Here is a 24,277-nt window from a genome sequence, read left to right on the forward strand (position 1 = left end):
GCCACCGCATTACCAACTTGATTGGCGAGATCATGTCTATAAATATTGGACACAAAGCCAGTCAGTACACGTTCAGTTCTACACGGTCCAATAGCTACTATCAACGAAAAATTAATGAACGTGACAGAACAAATTTACAGTTCACGCGGAATCAAAAGCTCGTCTGCACGACCATCTCACGTTTTCTCTGTAATCATATAAGATATAAATATAGTCCTTGATATATAATATAAGTAACTGTGAGCACTATAGCGTATAAATATTATGTGTTCATAGTTGGTTTAAAAAATTATTTAAAATTGAGTGTACAGTGTTTGGTTAAATTAAATTGAATTTGTATGTAGTTTTATTTTTTGTTATGAAGTTGGTTAAATATTGTATTGTAATTGATTGTAGATCTGGTCTCAGTGGTTGTCCTATCTATATTGCTATTAATGTAATATTTGATTCATATCACATAGATTCATTCAAGTACTTATATTCTGAAAACTATAATATAAATATATTATTGTTAGTATATAAAATTATTTTAATAGTAACCCGAATATTTATTACGTAAGACTCGTATACGCTATTTCTAAATAGAATATAATTCTATAATTTTATATTCAATTATTGAAACATTGAAATATTTTGTGTTACTATTCAAGTTGTTTTGTGTCATCAATACATTAGGTAGTATTATAACGGGTTTGTAAGATCCGTTGCATAATTAAAACATTTGTTTGTAAACTAAAAATCAATTCTATTTCATAATGTTGTTCACATCGCTTATAGTAATGGTAACACAGTTTTCGATAAATGATTAATAGATTACTTATAATATATGTAGTAAAAAAATATAAAAAAAAGCAAAAAAGTATTAAAATGATTGATGAATATAAAGCAATATTGTAATAGAAATCCTTACAAGTAATTATTCGTGAGTATGTTATTGATGCATAATTTAATAACATTTGCAAAAAGATTATATAGCTTATCATTACAAATAATTCATTTTATATACATAATTTAATACGTAGGTACGATAAGGTGAATTTTTAAATTATACTCTTCCATATAGCATTTAGATTATATTATTTATAATATAGTTGACTTAATGACTTTAAATAAGCGAAATAAACTATTGTGATATTAATAATGTTCAATAATAAAAATAATATAAAAAAAATCTAACACTAGGTAATAATTTGATAGTAAAACTAAATTATGGCAATTTTGAGCTTAGGTCATCATTTTCTATACGGTGGCAAGTATTCTCTGTCTGGTACTGGTGGTTTATTGTATGAGTTTACAAACTGTGCATCAGATAAGGAAGTTGATCCCGGGTATGATGCAGGAGTCGGCGATACACCTGATGTAGTTGAGCTTGGACCATATGATCCCACAGTACTTCCTTGACTGGGGTAAGGTGTTGTGCCTGAACTTCCATACGGACCTTGAGAACTTGGTCGACCGTTATTGTTCACACCTGTTGATGGGTATGCTGGTGTAGCTTGTGCACCTGGATAGCTACTTGGACGTTGACTTGGGAATACTGCACCTGTCTGTGATGGATAGTTTGCTGTTGGGCCTTGTGATCCTATTTGTCCTGGATAGTTGGCAGTTGGACCTTGAGGACCAGACTGTCCTGGGTAGTTGGCAGATGGACCCTGAGGACCCGATTGACCTGGGTAGTTGGCTGATGGACCCTGGGGACCATATTGTCCTGGATAGTTGGATGATGGACCCTGAGGACCCGATTGACCTGGGTAGTTGGCAGTTGGACCTTGAGGACCAGACTGTCCTGGGTAGTTGGCAGTTGGGCCCTGAGGACCCGATTGACCTGGGTAGTTGGCAGTTGGACCTTGTGGTCCTGATTGTCCTGGGTAGTTGGCAGTTGGACCCTGAGGACCCGATTGACCTGGGTAGTTAGCTGATGGACCCTGGGGACCATATTGTCCTGGGTAGTTGGCAGTTGGACCTTGGGGACCAGACTGTCCTGGGTAGTTGGCAGTTGGACCCTGAGGACCTGATTGACCTGGGTAGTTAGCTGTTGGACCCTGGGGACCAGTTTGGCTTGGATAATTGGCGGTTGGTCCTTGTGGTCCAGATTGTCCTGGGTAGTTAGCAGTTGGTCCTTGTGGTCCTGACTGTCCTGGGTAGTTGGCAATTGGTCCTTGAGGGCCGGATTGTCCTGGATAGTTGGCTGTTGGTCCTTGTGGTCCTGACTGTCCTGGATAGTTGGCAATTGGTCCTTGAGGACCCGATTGTCCTGGATAGTTGGCAATTGGTCCTTGAGGGCCCGATTGTCCTGGATAGTTGGCAATTGGTCCTTGAGGGCCGGATTGTCCTGGATAGTTGGCGGTGGGTCCTTGTGGTCCGAACTGTCCTGGGTAGTTTGCAACTGGACCTTGTGGACCAGAAATTACTGGGAAGTTACCGATTGGTCCATTTGGACCGACTTGTCCAGGGAAGTTTGCGATAGGTCCTTGTGGGCCTGATTGACCTGGAGAACCTACTTTTGAGTAATCATAAATATTTGCGTTCAAGCCATATAGACTTTCAGCAGTTGAACAATCAAACTGATTCCACCAGACACATACAAAATGCTGTTGGTGGAATATTGTTCCATTAGGACATAAGAAATCGTATTTGATATCATTAGAACATATATGGAATACTTGACATCTGGTTTCTGTATCAGCGTAGTATCCTGGTAATCTTTGGTTACAAGTGAATGAAGTATTTGGTATTTCGGATAGTATTGGGTAGTCTGTACCTGGTTCTCCGGGTATAGCAGATAAGTCTCCACCTTCATAAGAACCATCATCGTTATTTCCAGTTGGTGAGTTACCAGATCCAAAACCATTTCCAAAACTAGTAGGTCCTTGACTACCACTGTTTCCACCAAAGAAACTGCTTGGTCCTTGTAAACCAGAATTTCCACCTCCTACACTGGTAGGTCCTTGACTACCAGCATTTCCACCAAAGAAACTGCTAGGTCCTTGATTACCACCGTTTCCACCGAAGAAACTGCTTGGTCCTTGTACACCAGAACTTCCACCACCTACACTGCTAGGTCCACCAATACCAGTACCTCCATAGTTTGGCTTGGATCCACTGTTACCACTACCAAAACTATTTGGTCCTTGTGTACCAACACTGCCGACATTGTTACTTCCATAATTGCCTAAAAACAAATTACACAATGTAAAAATAAAAACAAATTATTTTTTTTTTCATCATGATATTTACCAGGTGAACTACCTATGCCAAAACCGCTTGATCCTGGGTTGCTTCCAAAACCTGTAGAACCGCTACTACCACCATAACCCGGAGCGTTACCACTTCCAAATCCAGTAGTTCCTACACTGTTACCAGTTCCATAATTACCAGGGGCATTTCCACTTCCAAATCCAGTGGTTCCTACACTGTTACCAGTTCCATAACTACCAGGGGCATTTCCACTTCCAAATCCGGTGGTTCCTACACTGTTGCCACTTCCATAACTACCAGGGGCATTTCCACTTCCAAATCCAGTGGTTCCTACACTGTTGCCACTTCCATAACTACCAGGGGCATTTCCACTTCCAAATCCAGTGGTTCCTACACTGTTGCCACTTCCATAACTACCAGGGGCATTTCCACTTCCCAATCCAGTGGTTCCTACACTGTTGCCACTTCCATAACTACCAGGTGCATTTCCACTTCCAAAACCAGTTGAACTTGGTGTTCCTGAACTTCCACCAAATACACTTGGTCTTGAGCTTCCAGAACCAAAACCAGATCCTGATCCAACACCATATCCATTACCACTTTGAGGAGCTCCTAAGCTTTCTTGTCCACTTGGGCCATAGCTTGGTCTCGTGTTTGGTCCAGAAGCACCATCGCCAGAAGAGCCATAACCAGGCGATGAACCAGAACCAGTAGGGAAACTTCCAGGTCGTTGTGCAGTTGAACTAGGGAAATTAGCAGTAGTGAAATCTTGGGGTGCAGATGTAGGATAAGCTGTTTGGCCACCATATCCACCAGTAAAACTGGGTGTACCAGTAGATCCAGTAGAACCAAATTGGTCAGCCTGAGTTGGGTATGATGAAACTGTTGTAGGGAATGAAGTAGGAAAACTAGTTCCTGATGGCTTAGCTACTAATCCATCGTTTCCGTATGGTCTTAGCGTAGTTGGACCGTTTAAGGGATTTGATGGTTTGTTGTAATTATAACCACTTTGTGCCTAAAATCGATATATGAAATGTATTAAACAATGATAATTATATATTATGTCAGACATATTATATGAAACGCTTACCAATGTATAATGGGATAGTGCAAAGAGAGTGCCTGAAACATGGTAAACAAATAATTATTACACAAATAATATATTACGTATATTTAATCATAAAAATATATAAAAATAATTATTTGCGCAATTTTATGAACTACTAAGAAATAAAAGAAAATAGAGTGTATAATGTAATTAGATATCTGATTAAAGAGTTTAACCTTGCTTAGGCTTAAGGTTTTTTTTAAATATTATGTCACTTAAATTGTAGAATCTATTGTTAACATCAACGACTGATTTCACCAATTTTAATTTGTAAAAATCGAGCATTACCTGTTTAACACATGACCTCATTCCCTACATATGTTTAAAATTTTTCCCACGAAAATAGCAACAATTATGCAATGAACTTTATTAGCATGTTGTAAATATATATAAAAACCTACGAGCACCATTTACCCACTTGTAATTAAGTCACCTGCATTCTCTTTATATTTGAAATACATTTTTGGAATCATCAAAAAAAGTACGTATACTGAAATACTAATATTTCCTAACAGTTAAAAAGCAATTTAATGTGTGTAATATGTATTATTTGTACTTAATAACTTTACGTATTAATAGGAATTTAAAAAAAAATTAATTATTCTTGAATTTGTTTTAATTTTAAATTATTTTTCATGTCTTACATTGAAATGAATACGTTATTGGTTTAATCAAAACAGTTATTAAACTTGATTTTGCTTCGTTGATCCATAATTTAAAATTGATAATAATATTATTAATGATTAACTTAATATTAATATTAAAAGAATTTTAAATCGTAGCTAATCGTAACCAAGTAACTTATAAAAACATCAAGCAAAAATAATCACTGAAAAAAATAGATATAATATTATAATACTATATATAATAATTTTATCATGGACTTTAATGTTACCCATTTTTCAAAATAAAAACAGTGTCTATTCTTGTATATTAATTGTTAAACAATTTAGTTTTATAACTCACACACTTATAAACATTACACAATAGCTGTTTAATATTATTAAAATATTCTATGTACAGCTGTCACGCCTAGTTTGGTTGTAAAATTAATTTTATGACGATATATAAACTATTTAAACGGAATATTACGCGCTCATGTACATTTTTTCAATAAAATTATAATGCGACGTTCGCGATACAATCTTCTTTGCCGGAGCTTACACCTTGTTGACCACCAGGCTGTGACTTCCTTATAGTTTGACGGTGTGACCCGTCATGTGGAACAATTAATCTACTCGGACGATACAATATTATTTTATTGTTGTGAGGTTTTAACAATAAGGCGAACGAAATGAACAAATATTGTAATTACACAGAAAACGCATCTGTTTAAGACCGTTTTGCAAGCCTCGGCCGTTTTGGTTTGCCGGATTCGGAAAAATTGAGCAACGGAACCACCAGCCGAGAAGACGAAGCGGTCGTCTCGTTCGTCATCTCGTACGGTCACGACTTCATGCACGAGTTCTGTTCGCACACTACAGTCGCCGTCGTGTTTTCTTTTGAAAACTTGGATGAAATATAACAGTCGATATGTGTACCGTCTCTGCCGGAGAGGAGAGATGTAATATATTTACATTTTATATTATTATTATTATTTTTTTTTTAAGATTCCCATTGTGAGTTATGAAATGATTTTTGAAAGTTCACAAATCGTCAGAGTAACGGGAAAAAAAAATAAAATTCATTCCCAAATGACATTTATCCCACGAAGTCGGTACGACACGTATTCGGGATGGGAATCTACGATAACCCCTCTAGGTCGTTTAATGCCAATTACGGCATTTCATTGCGAAAATTGTCTGCAAACAAATTGGCACACTCGTCTATTATTATTGCCACGGGATCTTATCGTAAAATGTTATTATAAACATAATTTGTGTTCGACGTGCATTCGACAGTTAATCTAATATCACGAACGCAATTACGATTTGCACTGTCGAAATTGTACGAAAAAAAATAACATTGAGCAGTAATTTATATTATGCTTTGATAGCGTATAGGTATTAGGTATACGGTATATAGGTATATATAATTGGTATAGAAACCAATAGAATTCGTGATGCTATCGATTTAATACACACAAATCCCGCACGCATATTATCTGCAGTAAAATTATACACAATATATACAATTATAGTTGTGGCTGTACAGAAAGAAGAGCTTCGATCACATGGTCAATTAATCATAATAATTGATCGCGCGTGTTACGATTGGATTTACTTACACAGCAACCGCAAGAAAGACGTATTCATGATGATTGGTATACCACCACCTGAAAACATAAAAAACCAAAACAATTGTTTTAAAATAATATTATGTATTATAATATAAGTGGGTGCAATATAAAATATTATGTTATGACAGCTGGGCAACCCGTGTTACGTCAACGGGTATATTATATTAAATTATTGTTTGAAACTGATTTCGTGCAGATTTAACGTGTCCACGATGGCATACGTTTTAATGATAGAACTGCATAATGGTGCAACGACAATAGGTACACGCGCCCCATTAGTGATCGCGCCCGTCTGCATCGAAATCGCCCAGTGAACGAAATGTCTGGTGCAGAACTAAGTTTATAAATTTTTAACGGCCGTCGACACGTCCTTCGGGTCATCAGTTCCGACCGGTCTGTGTCAAATCGAAATGCGCGCGCACGCAATTACTGTGTACATATATATTAGCGATAGGTGCCTACGCAGTGTATAGCCATAATATATAAACCTATTTAACAATCGTCACCCTCCGCGGTCTGGTCAATGTCCCTATAATGCGATAATTACAGTGTTCTATTTAGTCACCACGCGAGCATAGAACGGAGGCGATACCGCGGCGGTCATTCCGGTGTAGAATGCGCGTACAAAGTTCAAGAGTAGACGCGCGCGTGTGACCGTGTAAGGTCTACTGAGATCGTTGTCGAACTAGGAAAATCTGGCGGCGACCATTCCCGTTTTGAATTTTTCGCTCACCTCCGGTCAAACGAAACGGTAGTAATAAGCCGAATTGAATAACCTACGCCACCGTCGCGTATCGAATTCATTCTTTTTTTTTTTTTTCTGCGGTCGGCGACTCGTCTTTGCGCGGCTAATGTGTTTTTTACGACCCGCGAGGTACAACTTTATAACGACATAATAGCACGTCGTCTACACCGATCCGATCGGATCGGATCGAGAAGTTCATATGATATATTATTATAAGGTCGCAACATTATAATATTTTAAAACTGTGCTCGATCGTTTAATGTTCGTGTCACGTACTGTGGTTGTGGTGGTCCACCGGTGAAATAAACGAGCGTTAATCGATAGCGTCGTTTCGACGATCTATTATATTGTGTTATGTAAACGGTGCAGTGATCTTGAACGCCGAATGATGATAGTAATAGCGGGTGTATTATGTTTAACCGTTGGTATTTGCTTTTGGTGTAAACCTCTATGCTCTCGATATTTTATAGAAAAAATTAGTAAGAACAAAAATATCAAATAGGTAGGTATTCTTTATCAATTTGTAAATAAAAAGAAAACCCGTTAGCCCGAAGCAGAGGATCGGTCTTTCTACTGAACTAATGAATGTTAAATTTAAATCTCGTTTGCGTGGAACTATTGTTGGCTTTATTAAAGATTTTAAGAAAAAAAAAAATATTTTAATTTTAGTTATTTATAACTTTATGAGATTTTATTGGAGTCTGCTCAGTCCCCCCCCATTTGTCTTGTTTCTATAATGTTCAAAAATATATCAACTAAATTATCCACGGTAATAGATCGAAAAGTATAATGGCACGTTCAAAAAATTTGATACAGGTACATCTCTGTGTATAAATTTAATATTATTTTAGGACTTAGGATGTACATTCAAATCCTGATGTCAAACCGGATCGGTCGATTCGGACGTTCGTCGTAATTTTGTAACCACTCTACATAACCTTTATACTGCAATATAATACATAGGTACGCGTTATTGTTACTGTGAAATATGTACCTATGTAAATATAAGTTCGAGCAAATCACGTAACACACGTTTCCGAACGATTGTTCACCGCCGTTATTATTATAACACGCCGCTGTGTTTCTTCTCACACTCGAAAAATTGTTCCAATTTCGGATGTGACCCAGCAAACGGTTTAAAAACGCGGCGATGATGATATTTTGCAATCGATTAATGTCAGTTAATTATACGATTTGCGGGTAAGCGCCGGTGACCGCACAATAGTATTATATATACCCGTGTATATCGTGTATCTATAAGTCTATATATATATACAACGATATAACGTCTAACGTTTGTTTTATTATTATTTTTATTATTATTTACAATGTTTTATAATGGGAACGAACATGGACCTGCCACATGTGCACAATAGCATATTACTATTGCGTACCATAATATATTTGCGTACCGAGTCACAATAATTAAAAACGAATTTCGGTCGACAAATGTATGTATAATAATATGATATTATAAGTCACCTGTCGTGCGTAGGTCCTGCGCATTATATACCTACAACAGTTGTTGGTCCGTTCAATTTTGCTCTCTCGAGATTGTTTCCTTGGACAGCATATATTGATGGTAATGATCGATGCTAACGAAATGGTATTGAAAATTCGATATCACACCGTGACATTAATCAATAATTACTTGTCTTACAATTGGCTATCGTCTTATTTAATAACGGTAGGTAATTCATTTAAATTGATAAATTACCTATCAAAATTGTTTTAAAAGTATTTTACTAAATAAGAATGCTTCAAATCAAATTATAATTTTATTTTCTCCCTATTTTATTTACAAAAATAACTCATTGATGTTATTCGAATGAATGAAGCACAATTATACGAATTATTTCCTATATTATAATTTACCGATTCATGGAAATCGCACTTCAACCATCTCAAATCACGGCTATTGCCTTTGGAAACCATTTTTAAAAGTAAGGCTAATACTTATATTGCGATTTGAATTTTTTTTATTCTATAAGAAAACTTTTATCTTATTACATTGATGATTTGAAACAAAAATGTTTTAATATTTTTAGTGTAATTAAGATATAATTAAGATTAAGTTGCTGCGTCCTTCGCTATATATATTATAAACATAACTTAAACCAGACATGAAATTTCTGCGTATTAATATGTCTGAATTAAGTATTTATGTCGAGCATTGGTTAATTGTTTTTAAATTATTTAGATTTTTATCAAACACAATACTTTTTTTTAGAATTTATCATACTAAAAAATAACTGACATTTTAATTAGAACGATAGTATAATGTTAAATTTTAAAACATTATGCGTATTAATAGAAAGTAGTTTGATAAACATAATATAGTTTGAATTTTGTAGATATTTAATTTTTAGTTCTATTGGTTTACTAAGCTATGTCAGAAATTTATTAGATTAAAATTGCGTTAGAATAAAAGGCTCTAAATTATATTTTGCTTTTTTTAGAATTTTTTTTTTTTTAATACTTTTTAGGAATCATATGAGTTTTTAAGTGAGAATTTTTACTAATTATTGTTTTAATATTTTACTGAATGTTATCAACTTTTAATCCAATGAATTATTTGAAAGTCAATATTAAATTTTATTTCGCGCCTAACGTGTGACTTACTACGTAATATATTAATTATTATTTAATTTAATGTTTTAAATTCATAAACAATAATGTTTATTTATTGAATCAAACTGTTACAGCTGTTTGTAATAAATGAAGAGATATTTCACAATTTTATAATATTTGAAACGGATATAATAATAGTTTAAAAAAATAAATGTAAAAATAAAATCAAACGGTGCTCGAGTGTTGCAAGTAAAATCATACGTTAGCATAAATTGTGCTATACCGAATAGTCAAATAAGACGTATATAATAATATACCTGTATACGATATTTCTAGACGTTCGTTTGGTAACAAAAAGGCTACTATACTATTAAACGTCTACGCGAGTGTATAATAAATAATAGAATATTATTATATGGGTATTGGGTACGTAATTTTCTAAAGTGCACTCGGACACCGTATAATATTACCAGTGTACCATATACAAGTGCACATAGACACGTAGAAAATATGTTACGATACTGATTCAACTGCGTTTGCATAGCAGACGAATAAGAAATGCTCGAGCGAATCGCATTGTGAAAAACGGTGTGATACGCGGTACGGACAATAACAGATGCGCGCGAGTATCTGTACAACAATATCCGTTTTTTCGGTGCTAACAATAATAAGATTGTATACGAGCGTATCAGACTCCTTACCTTTTGGCCGACGTTCGGATGGAGTTATCGGTATATCTGCGGGTGGACACTGCGGACGACGCGAGTGCCGGGTATGTATATGAAATAATAAGTACACACAAAACAAAAAAAAAAAATGAACGATCACGCTGTAATGTTATTATAAAATGCTATGATGCGAATGGCGCCCGGAGACTTAGACGCACGACGGCGCGTCGTACGAATATTATTTTTAAATGGAATATAAAAATAATAAACGGTATTACACGCGGTGATGAACGACGGCGAGCGCTGCAACTGTATGCGTCCCTGTTGGTGCGGCGAACGGGTCGACTGTGAATGTTCGTTTCGGGAGCACGCGATTATTTATAGGCCCGCGAACGGAGCTTGCAGGCCGCCGGCCGTGGGGGCGCAACACGTCATCGGCCGGTCGCCCGCACGCCGCAGTGGGGTCTCCGGGTCCCCCCATGCCGCACGGATGAGCACTTTCACGAAGAGGACGTCCCCGTCTCGTCACGAGGTCGCCGTCCGTCTCGTGCGTGCGTATACCGCGGTACGCCGCCGCCGACGTCGTCGCGTCGTCGCGTTATCGCCCGGGCCGAGTGTACCCCGTACGACCGGCACTTACGCCCACGACCTGCACCGTCGACGACGCGCGGTAACAGCGCGCGCAGTATGATACTATGCGTATAATATCAATACGTCATACATAGTATAGTATAATAGGTACACGGCTAATATTTGTATCATCATGTTATTTCGCATTCGTTACTCCGCGTATACGATGATAATATTCTCGTGCATGCGCATCATCACTCGCCCGCCGTCTCCGGGATCGGTCGGTCGCCGGCGCACAGACGATCGGTACGCGGACGACCGATGCGTTTGACGTACCTACCGCTCGTTACTTCAGCTAGTGTTTTTCCATAATATATTTCTTTTACTTGATTTTAAAACCGTGAAAAAAAAATAACAAAATACATTTTTAATATCATATTTTTAAGCAGAATATTATTTTTGGGATCGTTTCTATTTTTATAAATCAAATTTCAAACAAGCAGTGATTATAGTTACAACTTAAAATTAGATATTTAAAATTCAGATGAGCTTAGTAGTGGACCAAGGTTTTTCGAAGTACAGTGTCCCATCATTGCATTCATCTAAGCTTTAAACACTTATAAATTATAAATTACCAGTCCGAAATTCGATTTTCGTGTATTGAAGTAGGTGCTCCGAAAATGCTTTTTAATAAGGAATTTAAAATGTATGTTATCATTAAAAATAGTAAAAATATATTCTTTTGAATTTTTTTTTTGTTTTACAACTACCTAAAATTAAATTTTAAAAAAACCGTTAATAGTATTTGAAATAATGAATGTTTTACGTTCAATGGATCACCCGATATACCGCATAATATAATATTATATTGTAAATTTACATTTTTAAACTCGTACATTCCATTCTTATTTGTTAATGTAGATTATAATTTTGTGCATTCTTAAGCAATTCGCCAATTATAATATTATCGTACAATGTGCGATTTTTAACATTTAACTTGTTGGCGAAACTTGTATATTACCTGATATGGCACATAATAATAAATAATATCACGAAAAATTTTGATTCCACTGTTGCATACAAACACGTTCTAAAAATATTTATTTTATAAATTTTAAAACTATAATATTACGATATAACTATGCCAGTGTACTACTATTATATTGAGTTGCAGTGACGTTTCGGATTCCGTTTAAGCGCATTACAGCAATATAAAAATTAAATATTATATTTACGTTATTGCATTTAAATCGTGTTTAGTCGCTATTTATAATTTGCACTCCTTGTTCAACGCAGTCTCGACGATTCGATTATTTTATAAAATTTTTTCTTTATTGAATTACTTTACTCATCTGTACTTTAATTAACTATAAGTTATAATAAACTATTATTGTTTGAAATACGATTTATATGTAATTATTTAAATTCTTAAAGAAATATACTTCTTTCTAGTATGAAATTAAAAATGTACGATGTTATTTACTTATAACGATAATAATATAAATTTTTTTCAAAAATGTTGATTGTATAAAAACATACACCATTGTTATCTTTATATAAAAAAAAATTAGATGTATGTATAATTATAGTTATCATATTTTCTTGCATTCCAAATTATTTACATAGTTTTTATTTTACTTAGAAATTATTGAAATATATTTTTATTTTTTAGAAAAAATTAAAAATATTTATCAAACATTTTACTAAAATAATGATGGAACTTACACAATATTAAACTCAAACTACATTCATTATTGTTATATTAGTAAAATATCTATAAACATTTTGAATCTTCATTAAATAATTTTAAAATATATGTCTTAATATACTTAATACTTATTTAGTATTTAAATAATAATCTGTATTTTTCATTGAAAATATTAAAATAATTCAAATAGCAAAAACCAGGTAAGTACATAAGATGTAACATAAATATATATTGTTTTAATACACTATTGATTTGATATTATTGATTGATTGATTGATTTGACCTATAAATTAATCATTCAAATACCCATTGTTTAATGGAAATAATCAGCAACTTTAACGTTTAAAACGTTTATGAATTATGACTATAAAATATGTGGAATATATTATTAAATATTTGGGCTCATTATTTCTGCAAGTTTATGTATTTTTCATTTTTGGTCATTGATATTTTTATCAATAGATTGTATAGTATAGATTAAATTGCATCTATAAATATATATATTCAGTAATATTGTATAATATTTAAGGAAATATATTTCATTTTTATGCTTTAACAATGATTAATCTGATAATATTATATAAACATTAAGATTCAATTAGTTTAAAACAAAAAAAGGTCTTTGGGAAAATATTTTATAATCACATGAGACATCTCCAGACCTTGAATCAGACTACTTGAGAAATGTTTCTTGTAAAATCGTATTACACATCAAGAAGTGGTACAGTGATATAACATATAATAGACATATGACAATGTATAATAGGTAACAAAATTGAGAAATACTTTAATACTATAGGTCTATAGCACGAAATATTAAATCATTCAAAAATATATTGATTTATTACAAATCATCTATTATTTATAGAAATGATATTATTAAAACTTCAGTTGTAATAAATTTCAGGAATATTAAATGTTTATTAATTATGATTAGATTGATGATTGATGTATAAAATGGTTTTAGTACCTAATTATAATATTATTTTCGAGTTGCATAAAATATTGATTCTTTTAATGTTTTACTAAAACCAAATGGACCAATCATAGGCCATGTCTAATATGCACCATTAGCTTACTATAGTAAGTAATATCAATATATTGATTCATTAAATAATAAGTGATTATTTATACCTTACCTAACCTGGCATTAATCTATCATGTATTTAATAATTATAGTTTAAATTTAAGCTGAAAGATAATATGTTTTTAATTCTATAATAGCCGTATACCATACAAGATACAGATATGAACATAACTCAGTTGGTTTACGTATCATCTTTCATTATTAAAATGTATTTTAAAATAATATAGAATTGAATTATGCTGAAATAAATATTATTGAAATATAATAGGTATGTCTAAAATTAATTTATGTCTTGTTTAGACGGGTATAATATATAGTTTAGAAATTGTACATATTATATTTACTAATTTTATTATAGTTTAAACTCAGCATTTTAGATAAATTAGGTGAGTATTATATTATAATGTTGTTTCATTTGAAGTATATTATATATATTATACATTTCATGTACTCAGATACTCTCATTAAATCAATTTTATTATTAGAGATTTAATGTCTACTTATTAATAATTAAATATCGTTCAAAGTTGTACTCAAAAACATTTTATTGTATCTTACATACATATTTATACAAAATAAAAATAAAAAATCTTCTCATCGGTAAAATAAGTAAAGTTTAGATTAGGTAGCAGTATTGCGATGCAATGTGTAAATACAATTTTTAAACAATAATAAATCTAACTTGTGTAATATTATTATCATAATGCTATTCGGAACCGTATATACAAGACCTTGGTTAACGAACTCGTTAACTCATGTTATTTAATCTAACAAATAGTTGATGTCTAATTAAAAAAAAAAAATAAAACCATTTAAGAGTCAAGGAAATAACAATAAAAAAAGATTTCATTTCATTTCCACATTTTAACTGTACAATTATATATACCAACTGCGAATATTTTTATAACAAGCATTTTATTACTTATTCTAGAAATAAAAATTTGGTAAAACAATTTGCATAAAAAAACATTGCGACCTCAATAATATTATACTTATTATATTACACAGTATATATTATAGATTTTATAAAAAACAAAAAATTCTTCGATACCACCCTTAGGATAAGACTGTTTTTTACCATTAATAGCTACAAAGATATAATGAGTAATATGAGTCACATTACTAATGACATATGAAACTTCTCATATAATAAAATAAAATTATAAATCGTTGGCGTCCAATTCAAATGGACAATACAAATAACTTTTCCCAAATTGCTCGTATAAAAAATTTGATAAAAAATTCAATCGTTTCAATAAAATTTATACTTTCAATAATTATTTGTAACCATAGTAGAATTTAAATTTAAATTAAAAGATTTTACTTTGCTTTTTATCAAACAGTATGCAATACAAACTGACAATGCACTTCGTTTGTGTTTTTAATAAAGGTATCACACAGTTAAGATTTGGTAAAATACTATACATTTAGTCGCAATTTAAACATATAATTAGTTATTACTATTACTTATAACTTTATAAGTTATACGCTGCAATGATCCTTATTTTATATGAAATATTTATCAATTTCATCAAAGATAGACCAAAATCGCAAGTAAAAAGAAATATGGAATTTAAAAAAGTTTTTCCTGCTAATATCCTAATACCTTATTAATCTACATAAATTACACTAAACTATATAATGATGTGTATTGGGAAAATGGCAACTGGCGTAGATATATGTATTGTTTGTACGAGCACTGCATAATTACGTTTGCTATATATGTGTCATAAAATTACAGATTTATTAAAATGGAATATCTACCAACAAAAATTAAAATATAAGATGATTAATAATAATATTACTCTTAGATTAAATTAAGTTACACAAATTATTTTACTTTTTCTCAAGGGGAAAATGATCATTATCGTTGTTTTGGCGCAATTTATTGATCTATATACCTATTGATATCTATTCAATCCTTTATAAATTCACCGGCGAAAAAGATATATACTTGCTTAATTTGTGATAAATTATTCGGCATAATTTAAGTATGTAATTCAAGTAGTCTACAAAAATCGACATAATTGACAAAAACTGTTTTATTCGCCATATATTATAAATGTCAAGCTACTAACTGTATTATTGTACGTATTACATCTACTGTGTATAATAATAAGATTAATAATTAATTAACTTACAAACATATATAGTTACATATCATGTCCTAACATATTAACATATTAAATTATCAAATTCAATCCACTTGTAAGAAATTAATGTTGTTGGATAATTAATAACAACGTAGATAGGCAATGAATATTTTAAACGCGTGGCAGTTATCGTGTACAGATCAGCTGCTGAAAACATTATCATTTAATTAATTATATATTTACCTACTACCTATTAAGTTTTAAAGTAATACTAAAATATTACAAATTCATTATCACCGATATTATAATGATTTATGTATAATGATGAATTTATTTTTTAATTATATCTTGTCATAATGACACTATTATACTATATATACATTTACTTATATAAATAATTGTTTAATCTAAATATTCAATTTATTCGAACAAATACGGTGTTTTGCTATTCAACTGATATAGGTATCGTAATTAATATTTATGATTCATAAGAAATATACACAGATAATGAAGTATGAAATACGTATACAATATATATATATATATATATATATATATTTATATACATATACATACACTTACGCTTGTTTTGTCAAAAACTTAAACTTACCTAAACTTATTTAATGACTTCCTAACTTAACTGAATACATTAAACATTATTTCGAGTGGTTTATCAACATATAAATACAATTTTATAATAAACTTGAACGTAAATTAATAGTATTTATATGCTTTATAAAATATTAAGAAATTATAGTAGTCATTTAATAGCCATCTAATTTTATTTTCCATTATTATTTCTATTTATAATATGTAACAGTCGTACAAAACATATATAATTTGAATGACAAATTAATTTATATATTTAATAGATAAAGTGTTTAAGTATAGATAGATAGCTGTATGTTTATAATATTATAAAATATATTAATTTTAAGTTTTTTTTTAATCAAAATATTCAAAACTTTAATGATTCATCATAATATTTCCTTACGCAATGAACCATTATATTGTAATTTATATTATAATTTATAAATCATCAATTCTCATCTAATATTAAAAAATAATAGTATAACTACTATCTAAAACAGCAGTATTATAATAAATATAATCTATAAATGTATAATACTATGTTACGTTTAAGTTGTGACAGATGTTCTAAGAATACCTACATATAAATAATATGAAATCTAATGCTACGGATAGATTATGTACTCGACCGTGTACGGCTGATCCCGGATAAGATCACAGCATCACAATAATATGATACCTATATATACAATATTATACTTCATATTCATAAATACCCGCAATTTAGGTAAATACATATAGCACTATAACAATAAAATTATGTAGGAATCTATACATTTTTCCTTATTGACTATAGCCATATTATTTTCAACTAAACACATACTAAAATTTATGTAGCATGTCTGCAATTATGTATGTATCATGTATGTATAAAAAAAACTATACTTATACCACGGAAGTAGTTAAATTCGAGTGTTTTATATTTCTATGTTATATTAATCAGTTATTGTTTAGTTCTATAATATTATTACAATATAATATACAGAACTAAATTAATTAATGTCCTGTTTAGTGTATAATTAAAGTAATAAAAAATTGTAAATAATATGTATTTTGAAAAAATTATGATATACTCAATTCAATAAATCATTTCTGCTATTTAATAACTTTATAGGGATGCATAGCATACATATATTATTTTATATAGGTTTCGTACGTTTAAATCGTAATACTGTGAACATGCATTAATATAATACATTAAATTGTCACTTCACGTCATGTTTATTTATAGTATAATTACGGATTAAACATATAATATGAAAAGTAAAAAGGATTATAGATATGATATTTTATTATCTAAAAAATACATCTCATGAGGGACCGTACAGAAACATATTATTATATGCATATAATATAAGTCATGTTATATTTGTGAATCCATTATTACGTTTTTTTATTAAGTAAAAATGTGAAAGTCAGATTAGCCGAATATCTACACCACAATTTCAACTTTGTAGTACTACGGGAAAAGAGCTAAAACAAAAATTGATCGTGTCATCAACTGCAATAGCATAATAAATCACAAACATAGAAAACACATATCGCTGCAGCGCCGACCAGTCGACAACTACCTATAATAATATAACACGACATAATGCGTATGATATGTTGTGTAACTTGTAAGTAGATACGACTCATGTTATTATTGGCGAGCTTCGAAATAAAAAGATATTCTTTTTTTTCTTAAACTGCTCGGCCGCTTGACCGTATAATGTCAAAATTTAAATTACATCATACTCGTATTGTATTATTTTACCCGGACATCACTTACTGCATATTGTAATAAATTATTATATTATTAGCTTATTTTTTTTCAATACAAACGTGTCGACGTAATATTATTATTTTTATTGATATTCAAATACAAGGCATGTGTAATACATGGTAATCGAAAATAATTTCGAGATGTTCCTTAATATATTACTAATTTAGTTCATCGCTGTGGGTTTTTAAGTGCTATAGAAGTGTTTCCTAAAAAAAAAAAAATCGTGACCGGTTCACTGTTGCAGTAGCACCGCCGCGCGCCGATCGTATGTATACTACAGGTACCTATATTACCTATTACACCTATATGTTTTCTAATATAATAGTGAGGTAATAACAATTGAAGTCGCATTGAAATTGTTAAATTTCATCTATATTTACACACATACATAACGAATCTGTAACTATTTTTTTTTCTGTAGTTTGTTTATTTTACTCTTTTATTTACATTCATATTCAAAATCCTTGAGGAATGGGCGGGTGGAGACGAGTAATTTAAAAATTATGTCATCTGCCAGTGGGAGGAGTCGAACGGAATTTGTTTATTCGTAATGACGAGTCTTAAGGGCAAATCTCTTTCGAATGGTACACACAACGCGTTATTAAACAAATAATACCGTATTCAAATCGCATATGCCACCTGTACGAGGATAAACTAACAACAAAAAGTACTCAGTGTATATTGTGCGGGGTGGTTGTGTAACAAGTAGGTAGGTATCTAATCCAAATAGATTCCTTTATAAGGTTTGGTTCATTTGGATATTATTTTACATTTTTACAGTATCAAGAAAATATATCACATTCATAAATCGAGTCATCGTGTGATGTAATATAATTTATTATTTATATACTATAAAATAACTTCAGAGCAATATTTAATATTACAATAATACAAACGTTTCCATTTCTTTTTTAAATATACATATTATTTATGGATAGGTTTAACTTTTGAGACACCATATTATAATACAATTATTTTTATGATTAAAATATTATTTTAAATATTTCTAAGTATTATTACCGTATCAGCTACTTTTGGCTTTATAAACACATATTTTGTTATTATTAATCAAAATAAAATATTAAAGCCACTATATAGCAAATAATAGCCGTGTACATTAAATCGAATAAAAGTAATAATATATTAATAGATAATAATATGTAAAATCAATATTTTAAAACTTTATAATTTTGTATACATAAAAATATTATAGTAATAAGTATTGCATTGTTATATCTCAAAAAACCGCAGACAGTGATTTTTTTTTTCAAAAAATGCCATAAACACATCAACTATATAGGTACAAGAAAATGCCTATTATAATAAGTGGAATATTATATTATATGTGCGATACCGCGGTGGTGACGTTATAATCGAGGCGGTCTCTAATTATCGATGGGCGTATAATCACACACAACATACGGTTATTTATACATTCCCACCAATAGTGATAGTCAAATTAGAGAGTAAAATGTGTTACCAACACTAAGCAGTGAACACCTATAATATAATATTTAATGATATTCTACAATAAGTAAATTAATGGTTTTACACAACTTACCATATATTATATTATATTACATTATACAAATGTTGTAAAGACGTAAAGCACATATTACACTAATATTATATAATAGTACCTATTTCTTATATTTCAATGTGTTTTAAAACCTTTTTTTAAGTACATTATTACAGTGGTGTAACCAAGATTTCGTCGGGAGGGGATGTTCAAATTTTGAAAAATACGATTTAAGATTTTTGTTGCGATTTTCATAAACCATTAAAAATTAAAATAGTTTTAAAACTATAACAGTAAATTTACAACTATAATATCCTAAGTATAATTTAACCGATAACAATTTTAATTACTTTGATTAGATGATTAATATTTAGTAAAGATATCTTAAAGGAGTTGTATAAAAAATATTCTGCGTTAGAAGTTGAAACTATACATTGAAAATAATAAATCAATAAATTCTAAATAAATAATATTCAGTGGAACTTCGATTATCCATTCGGGACCAGACTACAGCCCTGACGAATAATGAAATTTTTTTATAAAAATAAAATAGATGGTTAATCGGATGTATGAAAAATGATAAATTTTGTAATATTTTTTTTATGAAAACAAAACGAAAAAAGTTTATTTTAATTTTCATACATTGTCGTACATATTTTATATATATTTTCCTATGAAATACTGTAATGTACAATTTAAAAAAATTAATGTGATTGTTTACCAATGATTTCTACATTTTTTTTCCAACGTAAGAACACTAAGAACGTTTCTTTTTTTGGTTTTGTGTACGCAATATGTAGATTGTAGAATTGTAGATGGTTAAAAATAAGTGATGAAAAGATGATGTAAGATAATGATAACATTTGTGTACATTTTCCAACAATGATACATAAAGTCATAAACCACTTGACTCGGCGATCAAAATCAAACTGATATGCAACCGAATGAATTTGTCACACGTTATCGAATAAGTATAGTGAAATATCGAATCCTATTTTTAGCATCAAGGGAATTTTCAATAACAATAAATATTTTTCATTTATTTAATAACTATTTGTTTTTGAGTATGACGGCTAAATAATAAGGTTCCACTAAAATAAATATTTTAAATACCTTTTGTTATAATGAAAAATTGAAAAATAGTTTTTGAAATCGTTTTATAACATTTACATTAACGATGAAGTGAATTAATTAATTAATTATACTCTGTAATATTTATTTGGTTATAAAATGTTTCCTAACCTAACCTAAAATTCTTCATTTTTTTTTTTTTGTTTTATTTTGTATGGCTTATATATTTTATAATGTACCTATATATGCTACTAAAGCATCATTAAAAATGAATGACTAATTTGTAAAAGTTTGCTATGCACAATATAGATATGCACGACCTTTAAGACAGGATGTATCTGCATAATATTATATGAATAATTTAAATGTAAACATGATACGAATAAAATTTAAATCTCAAAGTAACGGGTTAGTTTATAACTCGTCAACAAATTGTAGGTGTGTCTACCTAACCAATTACACTAAAGCCCTAATTTTCTATTACTAAAAACCATACTATTATTATACATTTATACACGCATATATACATGGGTAGTAGAATAATACACATTTCAACTTGAATTACGTTAAAATAATATTTAACTATTAATATAAATACTATAAATAGTATAAATCATACATTGTCCCATTTAAAAGGTAAATTATAATTGATATAATCCTTATATTTTTAATTTATTTGCATAATAAAAATGAAAGTTATTTTTTCTTTCTTTAAAATAAAACCACTCTCATTGTAATATATTAAAAATAAAATGCAGAGACTTCAACCGCACGCACTAGACATTAAATATATAGAAGACCGTCCTATATAGCTTGTGCATAGTAATAATTATTATCGTGGTCAATTAAAATGTTTAAACATCCGTGCGAGACGCTACTTGAATCCAGACGAGACCAAGAATTTTCAATAGCAACGCGCTAACGTTGCTTTATCGTGACTGTTTACTCGGCAGTAAGTTTGAGCTAATAATAAAGGAGTTCGCGGTGGTATATTAAAGAAGATAATAACTTAATTTCTCATAAAATGCAAACATCTTGGTTGCATAAATTAGGTTTATGAAAATTATAGGTATATATACCTAACCTATATTGTTATTGAATTCGTATATATGTATATTAGTCTGATATAACCGTTTAATAATCGTTATAAACTTGTTGCGAGGAAAACTGTTGTCGCGTAAAATTCAAACGTGTTTGCAGACATGTCACATGTCGTACTGAATCAGTCTTAAGTTTACCATATTATAATTTCATAAATCGATTTAATTCCGATTCCGCAGCAGACCTAGAACATTGTTCTCTTATCACGTCACTCTATTGATTCGTTTTTCATTCCTTGACCCGATTTACAAGAGCTCGATACGAAAACAAATGTAAAACACAAACACGTAATCGTATTCACATATAATACATATTATACATAGATATATATATAGATACGCATATTATAGGTATTAGGTACTGCGAGGATGTTACAGATTGATGCATCATATAATAATATCGCCTTACGGCCGATCTATTGTACTGTACGTATAATACGACCGTTTGTGTTTAGGAGAAATGGCCAAAATGAATAAACATGACTGTATTATATTATTATAATATATTGCATCTTCGAGACCCGCCGCTGAGGTCGAAACACTCGCATTGTCCTTCGAACGGTTATGCGGACATTTGCACATATTGAAACGCTCCAGTTTCACGGTCCGAATAGCCTATCAAAACTTCCTATGTGCTTGCGAATAATAACGACTATAATCCGGTAGTGCAACATAATATACAAATATTAGACATAGCTACGTAGTTGTATGCAATGAGTTCCGAACAAGGATGGATTTTTTCTTTTTTATTTCCGACGACATTTTGAGTTTTTGACCTCCAATGTATTTTAAGGTCTACACTAGCTATGATTGTATTGTCTTTCACGTTCGACTTAATTTCAGTACCAATTAGAGTCTTAAAATAAAGAAACAATATTATATATTAATATATTATTTTACCTTCGTAACGTTATCCGAGAAATTTTTTAACTTTTGACATGATAATATGTAGTATAATATAATAATATATTGTGTGATACATCAGCGTACGAATAACTTGTATCGAAATCTGTTCGGTCTATGTCCAACTGTCCAACATGTTATGTATTTATATTGATTATATAATATAGACACAGATTATTATTTATATGTGCATGGAAAATATTTATTTTGAAAATCATAGAAAAATATAATATAAATTCTTTATAAAAATATTGAAAGTTTTAAGTTACACAATCACTATATGTATGACCCAAGTGGTAAAATAAAAAAAAATCTATTCATTTTTTTCAACTTGATTTAAGTTAAATTTTGTCCACTTTATCTTTAAACTTATCGAGTCAAATATATTTTTTTGTGAATTATTATCACATATAATTTAACGTTTTTGATTTTGACTTAATTTGACTAAATCGAGATAATTTTTTCATTTACTTGGCTAGCCCTATTAGAATAGACTTAAACACAATTTTTATCTGCAGTTAGCATATTACAGTATATATACCTATACGAATTCCATTATAGCAGTTTAAAATCATATCGAATTTACAAGTACAGCTGTAACCGTTAGATATATATTACAATCACACTAATAATTAACCGTCCCTATTGCTCGTAATACAAAAATATGTCGTAATAACATATATTATATATACACCTATAGGCCATTGTGTGCAGAGATGTGTAGTAATCAGCTGAGCTGCAGCAATGCGCCTCGTGGGATTTCCGTGGCTATAATATAAATTATAATATACCTACACCTGCAGCTGCCGTCACTTTGTTTGTTGAAGTCGTTTGAAAATTTCAATTTCACATGGCACACAGTTGTTCAAGCATATACGAATATATACGATACACAATTATATGCGACTCTTCACATTTTTCGGTCACGTCCACTCCAGCACACAACCGTCTGCGGCAGTCGAACTGCCACCGAACGATTAGGCTACAGCGATAATGGTCATTCCTAGTCATTTAAACAGTACAATTAACGACTTTTCTCTCGTTTTGTTGACTTATTTCTTAATTTCCAGTTAGAAAAAGTGACAGCGTGTTGTACATCAGAGGGTAATTTGCTTAAAATTTAAAAAAATAACAGTACCTACATATCTTTGTATATTATTCAAAATTATTATACTTGCAAATTTGCAATGCTCGTGAGACCTCTAATCAACACAGTAAAATTACCAAAACCGTTCAAAAGGTAAAACCTCTATTATTTTTATATGTGTTTTTTTTAACCGAATCAAATGACTTAATTATTGACAAGCAAGCAAGGCTACTCCGAAGTAGCCAAATTATAAT

At 30.6% G+C, this 24,277-nt stretch overlaps 1 protein-coding gene across 1 annotated transcript; it reads right to left on the reverse strand.

Moving 5' to 3' along the window:
• Nucleotides 1-873: 873 nt before the first annotated feature.
• LOC113560937 (spidroin-2-like) lies at nucleotides 874-10,867 on the reverse strand. Its single transcript, XM_026967073.1, has 5 exons — nucleotides 10,563-10,867; nucleotides 6,534-6,581; nucleotides 4,289-4,320; nucleotides 3,238-4,213; nucleotides 874-3,172 (listed from the first exon to the last, which is right to left on the reverse strand). The coding sequence occupies exons 2-5, from the start codon at nucleotides 6,559-6,561 to the stop codon at nucleotides 1,233-1,235; spliced, it is 2,976 nt and encodes a 991-aa protein (XP_026822874.1). The 5' UTR covers nucleotides 6,562-6,581; nucleotides 10,563-10,867; the 3' UTR covers nucleotides 874-1,232.
• Between the last annotated feature and the right edge of the window lie 13,410 nt (nucleotides 10,868-24,277).

The sequence above is a fragment of the Rhopalosiphum maidis genome, chromosome 4, assembly GCF_003676215.2.
Source record: "Rhopalosiphum maidis isolate BTI-1 chromosome 4, ASM367621v3, whole genome shotgun sequence".
Classification (NCBI taxonomy): domain Eukaryota; kingdom Metazoa; phylum Arthropoda; class Insecta; order Hemiptera; family Aphididae; genus Rhopalosiphum; species Rhopalosiphum maidis.

Bases quoted from the DNA above. Each gene is read 5' to 3' on its own strand.
- LOC113560937 (XM_026967073.1), bottom strand. From the start codon at position 6,561: ATGAATACGTCTTTCTTGCGGTTGCTGT. The intron at 4,321-6,533 runs GTAAGTAAATCC...ACCATGTTTCAG, and splicing joins GTCTTTCTTGCGGTTGCTGT to GCACTCTCTTTGCACTATCC. The intron at 4,214-4,288 runs GTAAGCGTTTCA...TATCGATTTTAG, and splicing joins CACTATCCCATTATACATTG to GCACAAAGTGGTTATAATTA.